This window comes from Benincasa hispida, chromosome 1, assembly GCF_009727055.1.
Source record: "Benincasa hispida cultivar B227 chromosome 1, ASM972705v1, whole genome shotgun sequence".
NCBI lineage: Eukaryota > Viridiplantae > Streptophyta > Magnoliopsida > Cucurbitales > Cucurbitaceae > Benincasa > Benincasa hispida.
In genome coordinates this window covers 28,925,842-28,937,779 of record NC_052349.1, presented here as the reverse complement: position 1 = coordinate 28,937,779, position 11,938 = coordinate 28,925,842, and the positions used below count along the sequence as shown (strand labels likewise).

At 37.8% G+C, this 11,938-nt stretch overlaps 2 protein-coding genes across 2 annotated transcripts; one reads left to right on the top strand and one right to left on the bottom strand.

The window, feature by feature from the left end:
• The first annotated feature begins 415 nt into the window (after positions 1–415).
• LOC120067471 (pentatricopeptide repeat-containing protein At5g52850, chloroplastic) lies at positions 416–3,542 on the top strand. The gene has a single exon (XM_039019030.1). It carries the CDS (start codon positions 778–780, stop codon positions 3,427–3,429), a length of 2,652 nt encoding a protein of 883 aa, XP_038874958.1. The 5' UTR covers positions 416–777; the 3' UTR covers positions 3,430–3,542.
• Positions 3,543–3,614: 72 nt separating this feature from the next.
• LOC120067478 (probable NADH dehydrogenase [ubiquinone] 1 alpha subcomplex subunit 5, mitochondrial) lies at positions 3,615–5,342 on the bottom strand. Its single transcript, XM_039019035.1, has 2 exons — positions 4,936–5,342; positions 3,615–4,014 (listed from the first exon to the last, which is right to left on the bottom strand). Exons 1-2 carry the CDS (start codon positions 5,246–5,248, stop codon positions 3,821–3,823), a joined length of 507 nt encoding a protein of 168 aa, XP_038874963.1. The 5' UTR covers positions 5,249–5,342; the 3' UTR covers positions 3,615–3,820.
• Between the last annotated feature and the right edge of the window lie 6,596 nt (positions 5,343–11,938).

The following is an 11,938-nucleotide window of genomic DNA, read 5'->3' as shown; positions in this document are numbered from 1 at the left end:
ATATATGCAAAAAAAAATTTAGCACAACTCAGTTGACACTTGTATTATATCTCGGAGTCAGAGGTTCGATTCCACCACTCCATATATATATTGTCAACAAAATATGAAAAAAATTACTTGAGTTTCTATTAATGTAAAAAAGTGACAACGGATTAAATCACTAATCTCAGAAAATCAACCAATATAAATATATAATGACGGCATGCATTCAGTTCTAATATCAATTTTCTTTTAGTTTCACTAATATATATCTTTATATTATTCAATATATAAGATAGTATATTATATAGATCGTCTTGTACATGAACTTATCAAATATATTTTAGCGTACTTATAGAAATTCAAAAATATCTAAATATATTGTGTTGTATATATCAAATATAGCTTATTTTCTTCTTCAAAACTTCCTACGAAATCTTACTTTTGTCGGTGAGGAAAACAATTTTCAAACTTTGTAAATAACTTTTCTTCGATATGTGGATTTTGAAAGGAATATGGTTTGGAAAGTTTATAACCGTTTTAGTATTAATATTATTATATTAAAAAAAAAAAAAAAAAAAAAAAAAAAAAAAAAAACTTAATAGTAAGAGAGCTTGAAAAGTAAATTGCACCTCGTTAGGCTATTCATCTAAAAAAATTAGAAAAGTTTTAGACAATTGTTAATTGTACCTATGTGTAGAATGCAAGTATTTGCAGGTCATTTCCCAACTGAGCCTCTCAGCCTCTTTCTTTTAAATCCCAAATGCTAAGTTCTATCAAAGCATTACAAGGAAAAACATGCTATGTAGAGCAGTCCCCAAACTTCTCAACAGAAATGAACTCTATCGTCTGGAAGAAAGCTGCTCTCAGCTTATTTCAATTTGCAATTCCAAATCCTTAAAAGAGGGCGTTTGTGTTCATAGCCCGATTATCAAGCTCGGTCTTCATGGTAATCTGTATCTGAGCAATAATTTACTAGCTCTTTATGCTAAACGATTTGGACTCAAACAGGCACGTAACCTGTTCGATGAAATGCCTGATAGAGATGTGGTGTCCTGGACCACGATGCAGGCTGCTTATGTCAGGAACAGAAGCTACATTGAGGCTTTTGAATTGTTTGATTTGATGCTAACATTGGGTCACTGTCCAAATGAGTTTACACTTTCGAATTTGATCCGATCGTGCTCTGAAACGGGAGAACTGGAGCTTGGAAGTTGTGTCCATGGCTATGTTATAAAGGGTGGCTTTGAGACGAAGCCAGTGCTGGGATGCACCTTGATTAATCTTTATGCAAAGTGTGATTTCTCTGAGGAAGCTTATGAAGTTTTCAGAAATATGGACGATGTCGATACTGTTACTTGGACCGTGATGATTTCTTCACTAGTGCAAGCACAGAAATGGGATGAGGCTCTTCAGTTATATATCACTATGATGAATTCTGGGGTCACTCCTAATGAGTTCACTTTTACAAAACTTTTAGCCACAACCAATTTTCTGGGTTTGAAATATGGGAAGTTACTCCATTGTCACATGATAACATTGGGAGTCAATCTGAACGTAGTTCTAAAGACGGCGCTCGTCGATGTGTATTCAAGATACCAAGAGTTAGAAGATGCAATGAAGGTTGCAAATCAAACACCTGAGAAAGACGTGTTTTTGTGGACCTCTATTATCTCCTTCTTCAATCAGAATTTGAAGGTCAAGGAGGCTATTGCTGCATTCCAAGAGATGAGAATGTCTGGAATTTTACCAAACAGTTTCACATATTCCAGTGCGTTAAGTGCCTGCACATCGATCCCGTCGCTTAAATTAGGTAAGCAAATTCACTTGCAGGTAATATTGGCTGGGTTGGAGGCTGACGTTTGTGCTGGGAGTGCACTAATTAATATGTACATGAAATGTTCTAACTTCATAGATGATGCCTTGAGAGTGTTTAGGACAATAACTTCCCCAAGTGTTATTTGTTGGACTTCTTTAATATCTGGTCTTGCCGAGCATGGTTGTGAACAAGATTGTTATAGATATTTTTTGGATATGCAAGCAGCAGGAGTGCAGCCAAATGCCTTTACTCTTTCTAGTATCCTTGGGGCCAGCAGTTCAGCGAAATCACAAAATCAAACATCGATGTTCCATGGATATATACTAAAAATGAGGGCTCACCATGATATTGTTGTTGGAAATGCTCTTGTGGATGCTTATGCTCGATCTGCAAAGGTGGATGATGCTTGCCGAGTGATTAGCACCATGAATCATCGGGATGCCATCACTTATACTAGCTTAGCCACGAGATTGAATCAGATGGGTGATCATGAAATGGCACTAAAAATCATTGATTCCATGCGTGCTGACAATGTTGAGATGGATGAAATTAGCTTGACAAGTTTGGTATCTGCATTGACAGGCCTAGGTATAGTTGAAACCGGGAAACAACTTCATTGCTATTCTTTGAAGTATGGCTTAGACAACACCTGCTCAGTAAAAAATAGTTTGATGGACTTATATGGCAAGGTTGGATGCTTGAAGGATGCCAATAAAGTTTTTGAAGAAATAAGCAAACCAGACGTCGTTTCTTGGAATGGAATGATATCTATATTAGCATTCAACGGGCATATCTCCTCTGCTCTTGCTGCCTTTGACAATATGAGATTAGCTGGCCTAGAGCCCGATTCAATCACATTCCTATCAATACTTTCAGCTTGCAGTCAAGGTGGTTTGGTTGATTTTGGAATGCACTACTTTCATTCTATGAAAGCAACCCATAAAATAGAGCCAGAATTGGATCATTATGCTTGTATAATTGATCTCCTAGGCCGCGTTGGACAACTAGAGAACGCAATGGAAATCGTAGAATCCATGCCATATGAGGCAGATGCTAAAATCTACAAGACATTGTTGAAAGCCTGCAATTTCCATGGGAACATGCTGCTTGGAGAAGATGTGGCAATAAGAGGACTTCAACTTAACCCAAACGATTCATCTTTCTATTTGCTGCTGGCCAACTTGTACGATGGATACAACCGACAAGATTTAAGTGCAAAAACTCGTAAGCTGATGCGAGATCGTGGAGTGAGGAAGAGTCCTGGCCAAAGTTGGATAGAATTACATAGCAAGATTCATCTCTTTGTCACAGGAGAGAGAACACATCCTCAAATCAATGACATCCAAGAAAAGTTAGAATTCCTCAGAGCTGAGTTCAAGAGTAGGGGGTTTATGTATCATGAAGATGAAAATTCATCCCATCATAGTGAAAAATTGGCTCTTGCATTTGGTCTTGTTAATTTGCCACCCACAGCTGTTGTACGAATAATGAAGAACATAAGCATTTGCAGAGAATGCCATGACTTCATATTGCTAGTAACAAAGGTGGTAGAGAGGGAAATAATTGTGAGAGATGGGCGCGGGCTCCATGTGCTAAAAAATGGAAGCTGCTCTTGCAGCCATTACTCATGATAATGTACCATCTTAATTGATTATGATCCTCAAAATCTTCTTCTGCCATTGATTTGATTATCATTTTATCCCCCGACTTGGGACAAAAAATTAAAGAGTTCGTGTCTAGATGGTAAAAGAATTAAAATTAAAATTGCTCATTCTCAAAATCCAATCATGACTGCGTTTGATGGCCAAAGTAAAAATTAAACCAGGCAATGAAACGGTGCATTTATGTAATTCCAGAATTGGGTAAAGATTATTGAAGTACACACTTTGTGAACAATCATTCCTGCATACAGGCACTCTATTGGAGAACAAACATAATTAGATAACATCAAGGCCAAAAACAAAGAACGGCTTTCGATTCCTCAATTCCGAAACTCGAATCCTCCAAATGATAAAAAAGAGGTTATTCTGTCACCTGAGGTGCTTTCTCGGCTGTCTCTACTTTTTTTGCACTATCACTGCCGATGGCCTCCAGCGTTTTGTAAAACTCTTCGGGGAGAGGGCCTGGTCGGTGAAGAGGAACGTGCTTCGGTACCGGAGCATCATTCTCGATTACTTCGCATTCGTAGTCATCAGGAACACCCCAGGGATCCCACTCTGCATATTTGAAGTAAACTAATCACTAAGACGACGACAACAACAAATTGCGCTGACTGACAGAATTCTATAAATGTCCATATCTGAAATAATTCGAGTATTGTTTAAATGCAGCAGGACCAGAGAAGTTAGATAAACTAGTAATTACTCTCAATCAAACTGAAAAACGGGGGCGAGAGAGATTAACAAACAAACCTCCTCAAGGTTGAGAAAAGAAAGAAATAAAGTGTCAGTGAATCTCTACTAATACAATTTCTGTCTACTTCAAACTTCTTGGTTAGATAATAACTCCAGCTTGACTATGTTTTAATGTTTGCAATATGGCACCTTCATCCACCTTAGTGAAAACACAAGATGAATTTCAAAAGTTCAGAGATATTAATGGGTCAAGTTGTGATCCAATTGCTTAAATGGTGGTTAAGGACCAGCGAAGGACCTGAGATTCACAAGTTGAAGAAATTTTTATACCACTCCTACAGTAAAATGAGTAGATACACAGACAATTTTGATAGCCTAATAGCTCAGGTTAAGACGAAAGGACAATCAAAGATTGCTACTGTGCCATAAGCCCCGTCTTTCGACGAGCTAAGAAAAGGGTAGAATTGAAGAACCGAAGAAGGATAAAATACAGTCTAATCTATAGGTATTGCGCAAGTTTTTCATGCAACAAGATGCAAATTCCATTCTTTGACTCTCAATACTTGAAAGTCGCCAATCTCTATCCTCAACGAGATGAGGAAAAATGTTCTTTCTTCATTTCAACGCTAAATATGAGGTACAAATCCTGATGCCCTCCCTTTCCAATTCTTACATCCCCTCCCAACCAGACAGGAAGAGAAAATGAAATGAAAATCAACTGTACATCAAAATTTCACAAATGCATAAACATAGAATTTTGGTGGCAGTAAATTATACACATACCGATCATTTTAGCAATGAGTTTGAGCTCGTCCTGGGCCTCCTCGATTAGCTCCTCCACCTGACCACAGCCTAGCCGCTGCTCGATCTTCTCCCAGTCCTCTTCCTCCTGGCAGACCTTCAACCGGTGGCGGGTGAAGCTCTCGACGGCTTTACGGTATCCTTCGTCCTCGGGAACGGCCTGGATCTCCTTTAGGGTTTTACTGTAAAGGCCGATCAAGACCTCTCGGGCATTGGGGACAACATCCAGACCGACGATCCCCGTCGTCTGCTTAACTTTGGCCAATAATGGCCGTCCGATCACTCGCAGAAACATCGTCGGAAAACTCTGGTCTCTCTCTTGATCACACTTCTCGGACGTGACGAGCCAGTCGCTACGGGAGAGTGAAAAGGGGCTCTCTCGCTGTTGAGATTGATTGGAACGGGATTGCTCTTATTGGGCCTCGAAGCCCAATTTCAAAACGATGACTCTTGCCGGGCCTAAAGCCCATCTTCAAAAGAACGACTCCTGGCGAGGGTTGAAGCTCATGCTTTCCTTGGATCCCAAATTAAGAATGAAAACGATTTTTTTTAAATAATGTTTTTTTAATGTATAATGACAAAAATAGGGTTTGAGGGAAAGTATTTCTAAAAATAGGTTTTTAAATCGTGTACCCGATATACCATTACACCTTAATCGTGTACCGTGTACACCTTAATCGTGTAACGCGTACACGAGTCCCTGTCTATCTGGCATGTGCAGTCTGTCGTGACAGTTATGTAGAGGAAACTGTGTACCCGGTACACGATTACCTTAAGTCGTGTACCGGGTACACGACTTCCTCTCTATTAAATCGTCACTCGCCCCTTCTTCTTCCTCACCGAAATCTTCAAACCAACCTTGCTCCATTTTGCTTTCTACCTTTCGAAAATTCTGAAATCTTGCTTCTTTTGCTCGATTTTCCTCACCGAGTCCTCCATTTCACCGAGTCCTCGATTTTCCTCATCGAAATCTTCCAAAATTTCGATTTTGCTCGATTTTCCTCATCGAGTCCTCCATTTGTTCGTCCGTCCAAAATCGTCTGAATGCTTATGTGGTAAAATTCTTTCTCTAGTTGTTTTTCAATATATAATCGTATGAACCTATATCTTATATATTTTTTTAATTTGTTTCGGCTGATTTAAACTTAGAAATATATGTATGTTAAACTTAGAAATATATGAATTTGTTGGGCTGATCTTATATGTATTTGTTGGGTTGATCTTATATGTATATGTTTGTAGATCTTAAATCTTAGATCTTATATATATTTTTTTATTTGTTTGAACTGATTTAAACTTAGAAATATATGTATGTTAAACTTAAAAATATATGAATTTGTTGGGTTGATATTTGTTGGGATGTATACGTTTATAAATCTTAAATCTTAAATCTTAGATCTTATATATATGTATATTTTTTATTTGTTTGGGCTTATTTAAACTTAGAAAAATATGTATATTAATTTGTTGGGATGATCTTACATGTATATGTTTATAAATCTTAAATCTGATCTTATATTTTTTTTTTATTTGTTTGGGCTAATTTAAACTTAGAAATATATGAATTTGTTAGGCTGATCTTATATGTATTTGTTGGGCTGATCTTATATGTATATGTTTATAAATCTTAGATCATACATTTTTTTTATTTATTTGGGCCAGTTTAAATGTATGTTAAACTTATAAATATATTTGTTGGGTTGATCTTATATGTATTTGTTGGGCTGATCTTATATGTATTTGTTGGGCTGATTTTGTTGGGTTGACATATTAACATTTTTTTTTTTTTTGTCAACTATAACAGTTGAAAAAATCATAATAAATATGTCGATGTGTCCTAAAGATTTAGTTATTCTTGAACTTAGAAATGATGGAGATAGTGACATTGACATTGAAGTTGATGAATTATTTGGAAACAACAGTAGTGGTGAACATGATCTTGAGTTGGTACCGTCGGAAATGTTCACCAAAATAGATTGGGAAATGAAAAATTCAACGTATGAACTAGGGTCTACTTTGGAAGAAAGGAATATAGGTGTAGATCACTGTAGTTTAATACAAAAAGGAATGTTGTTTAATACCAAAGAAGATTTACAGCTTGTTGTAAAAAAATATTGTGTGACAGAACACTACGAAATTGTCGTAGTGGAATCAAATCAGGATCTTTGGTATGTTAAATGTAAATCATGGAGTGACGGTTGTGCTTGAAGGTTACTGGCATGTCGGCGTAAAACTCATGAGATGTTCGAAATCACCAAACTTCAAGGAGAACATTCATGTTTGTTTTTAGAATTGACACGGGATCATTCACAGCTTGATTCAAATTTCATGAGTATTGAAATTCAAAATTTGGTTTCGAGTGATGGTGTCATTCCTGGTTGTTGCTTGTTCGTATGCTGTCATTCGTGTAGACGATCGTGGTGTTGTTAGGCGACTGATTGTTGGGCAATAAGGACTGTAGATGAGTCACTTTCGCTGGATTGAGTTCGAGTGAAGAAAGTCTTCAACTGGTACGTTTACTCAATCTGTTGTATTTTTTTTGTCAAAGCATGCCTATAATTAGTGTTAAAATGCATTCTTGATTGTTAGAATGTGTGTGTGGTAATTCGGTCATAATGAAATAAGAAAGATCCAAACCTGCTCATGGATACTCTTGTTTAGGAGTTCCTTCAATTGATATCAGAGCCAGGTTCTGATATTCCAATTTTTTTTGTTGCAACGAATTGCATAAACATTCGCAGTGGGTGCATATCTGCTTTCTGTTTAATTGTTAAATTGTTTGTGGATGTGCAGATTAATGGAGTTTTATGGGATGTAACCTCAGTTTGATTAATTCTTTTACATTTTCGTTTAATTGTAAAGGCCCCTGGATTTTTTGGCATAATTAATTGTTATCAAGTCTGTAATTCAAAATCAGCTCGAGTCTTGAGTCGTTCGTGAAGAAGTTCGGAGCAAGGGATGTTGTTCTTCGAGGAAGAAGACAATCAAGGGTTGATCGGGTCGTGTAGACGATGGGGTAAGCAATCGTTGACTATCGATGCTCGAGTGTCGTTTAATGCGCGCGCGCACTAGACGATCATTTAGCTTAGCAAGCTTCATCATTTAGTAACTAACTAAATGATCGCAGAGTAACGCACGGTAAATCGTTTACCTTTCTGCATTAAGCAATCGTCTAGACGATTAGACTTCGCAGCCTCGTTCTCAACTAAACAATCGTTTAACTTTTGTGCTATCGTCTAGTGTGCGCTAAGCGATCGTTTACCTGCGGCGTTTCTCCTAGCAGTTCAAGACCTGGTTCGCCTGTGAACCGGTTTGCTTGATGGAAAATGTAATAGATAGAGTTATTTCATTCCATTTTGTAAAGGTTCATCCCAGTCCATTAATCCTTGATTTATTACATGAGATGTATGGTGATTTATATGTCATATGGAATGTACATATAGTAAATCCCACCTTAGGTTATGAATTGGTCATGCATCATCTCTTTATTGTAAATGTTATAATTTAGAGAAACATGATTTAATTATGTAAGAGCATACTCATGCATCATACAATATAAGAGTTGTATTTATGCATGCATAAAAAGCATTGACATGCATCATCTTTATATTATAATTGTTATAGTATAAGGGTGTATGGAAAGCATGTTTGCTTGGTTATTATGTGTATATAAAAGTTATGTGTAGTAATGACCGGACATTACATGAAGCATGACACATAGGTTTCTTTATAAGCATTATAAGCACCTAGTTATGCGCAATGTGTATTAGTTGTTTATTTTTAAAGGTTAAAGAGAAATTAGAACTAAAAGCAATAAGAAAGACATGCAGCTCACTTAGATTTAGTTCATGGTTTTAAAATGTTTAAAACTTGGATGACATAGACTTAAGATCATGGTTCTAATATGATTAGCAACCCTTAGGCTTTAATCTTTTAATCAGTTTAATAGGATTAAATTGACTAATAAAAGGTTAAAGTGTAGCAAATCTATCTATAAAGGACCTTTTGTCTAAGGCGGGTTCTGTCTAGGCTGAGGTATTTAAGTTGACGGAAACATAACACCCCTACCCAGGAACCTACTTGGAAAGGTGAATTAGATAGATTTGATGCATGCATGCAAGTTAAAGATAGTCCATTAAAGTGTTTAAATGTGACTACTTGAACTTGTTCATAATTTATATATAAAAGTTGTTTATGAGCGGACTTAAAAAGATAACTTAGACTAAAATTAGTAGCCGAATTGTCCAGGTTAATGAACCCCTAGGTAAAACATTCAGTGGAGGTACTTGGGGCATATGATACTTCATTTAAACCTTTCATGTTTCTCCTATATAGTCCACACCGTGAGATCTACCCTCGGTCTCGTGGCACCTTGGGAGTGTCCCCCTAAAGGATGATGTTTGGGTAAGTCAATATCAAGGTGGATGAAGAGAATGTTCATAGTAAGTGGAAGCAAGAAGTGCGACAGCATATCCCTCGGTCTCCCTCATTGGATTGAATAAAGTTTCTGCGCATCGCCTTGAGGCACCCTGGAAATGTCCCCCTATAGGATGGCAGTTTTGCGCGTTTCTTTATTTGATCTCATGTAAGAGGATAAGGTTACTTAATCTCTTTCCTAACCTGCTTCTTCTCTACGGTGGGCTCATTAGGGCGGACTCTGGGCCCAAAAGCAAGGGGTCACACTTACGTGGAATTGTTAAAAGTTAACAGTTCTGGACCAAATAAATGGTGGTTGTTAGGTTCAGTTCCAAGAGTTGATTCTACCTAATGGTTGAGAAAGTCTCATCCCAGTGAAGGGGTATTTGATCACCCCACCGGTGACATTTGTCTTGCCTCATTGGGGGTATCAATGCAAAATAGAAGTCTTTCACTTAAGGTACTTGAAAGTGTTTTGCAAAATTAATTGGTTAAAATGTGGTTTAGCAAAATCTAATAAAATTTTTGTTCGTTTTTCAGCAACAAGTTTTGAAAAATGGCCACAACCACATTAGCTTTGCTTAGCGCCGAGAAATTAACTGGGAATAACTTTTCAACATGGAAACACATGATCACGACGATATTAATAATTGAGGATCCCATGTTTGCCCTTACGGAGGTTTGTTCTCTTATTCCAACTTTGAATGCCCCTCGAAATGTTCGGGAGACATACGAGTGATGGACACGGGTGAATCAGAAGGCATGAGCCTATATCTTGGCAAGTCTTAATGAAGTCTTGGCCAAGAAGCATGAGCCCATGGTCTCAGCGCATGAGATCATGGAGTCCCTGTGGGGAATGTTTGAACAACCGTGTGAACAGCTCCAGCACGAGGCTCTTAAGTATATATTCAACTTCAAAATGGAAGAAGGAACCTATTTTTGTGAACACGTGCTTAACATGAGGGTCCACTTCAATGTGGCAGAGTTGAATAGGTCTACCATTGATGAGGGTAGCCAGGTTAGCATAATCCTGTATTCTTTATCGGAGAGCTTCCTACAATTTGTTAGTAATATGATTCTTAACAAAGTGAAATACAACCTTACAACTCTCCTCAACGAGTTGCAGACCTACCAATCTTTACCGAAAAGCAAGAAGAGGCAGAAGGGTGAGGCAAATGTTGCTTCATCTTCCAGGACGTTCCATAGAGGTTCGACCTCAGGAACGAAGTCTGCACCTTCTACTTTTAAATCTGCAAAGGGGAAGAAGAAGAAGGGTGGTAAGGGAAAAGGGAAGGCGCCTGCTAATCTGCCGCCTGTCACCCCAAAATGGCATCCGCTGCTGGTTGAAAAGGAAAAGTGTTTCCACTGCAACCAGGATGGACACTGGAAGAGGAACTGTCCTCTCTGGCTGGAAGGAACGGAAGGCCGCCAAGGCTAAGGCCAAGACAGATAAAGGTAAATATGATTTACTTGTACTTGAAACTTATTTAATGGAGAATGATGATTTTGCCTGGATAATTGATTCGGGCACCACTAATCACGTTTTTTCTTCTTTTTAGGAGCTTAGATCCTGGCGACAGCTAGAGGCTGGTGAGATGACGATGCGAGTAGGCATCGGGCACATCATCTCAGCTGTGGCAGTGGGAAGGCTCCAGTTAACTTTACAGAATAGGTTTCTTGTTTTAAATGATGTATATATTGTTCCAGAACTTAAGAGGAACCTTATTTCTGTAAAGTGCTTGCGACAATGTAACTACACTATTTCATTTAATGTGGATAAAATGTTTATTCATAAAGATGGTGTTAATATTTGTATAGTGTATCTGGAAAGTAACTTGTATGTGATAAGATCTGGCCATTAGTTCCCTCCATAACACATAATTGTTTAAAATTGTCGTAACTCAAACTAAACGTCAACGAATTTCTCCAAAAGAAAATGTCCAACTTTGGCACATTCAATTAGGGCACATCAATCTCAATAGGATTGAGAGATTGGTGAAGAATGGATTTCTAAGTGAGTTAGAAGAAAATTCTTTACCGGTGGGTGAATCTTGCCTTGAGGGTAAGATGACTAAAAGACCTTTTACTAGAAAAGAGTATCGAGCCAAAAATCCTCTTGAGTTAGTACATTCTGACCTTTGTGGTCCTATGAATGTGCGAGCCCGAGGTGGCTATGGGTATTTTATCAGTTTTACTGATGATTACTCTAGGTATGGGTATGTTTATCTTATGCAACAGAAGTCTGAATCCTTTGAAAAGTTCAAAGAGTTCAAGGCTAAAGTTGAAAACGCATTGGATAGACAGATTAAAACACTTCGATCAGATCAAGGTGGATAGTTTTTGGACTCGAAATTCCAGAACTATTTAATAAAACATGAAATTGTTTCCCAACTCTTAGCGCCAGGTACACCTCAACAAAATGGTGTAGCGGAGAGGAGAAATAGAATCTTGTTGGACATGGTTCGTTCGATGATGAGTTATGCTTCCTTACCAGACTTGTTTTGGGGTTTCGGAGTGAAGACTACAGTATACATACTCAACTGTGTTCCTTCCAAGAGTGTTGCGAGAA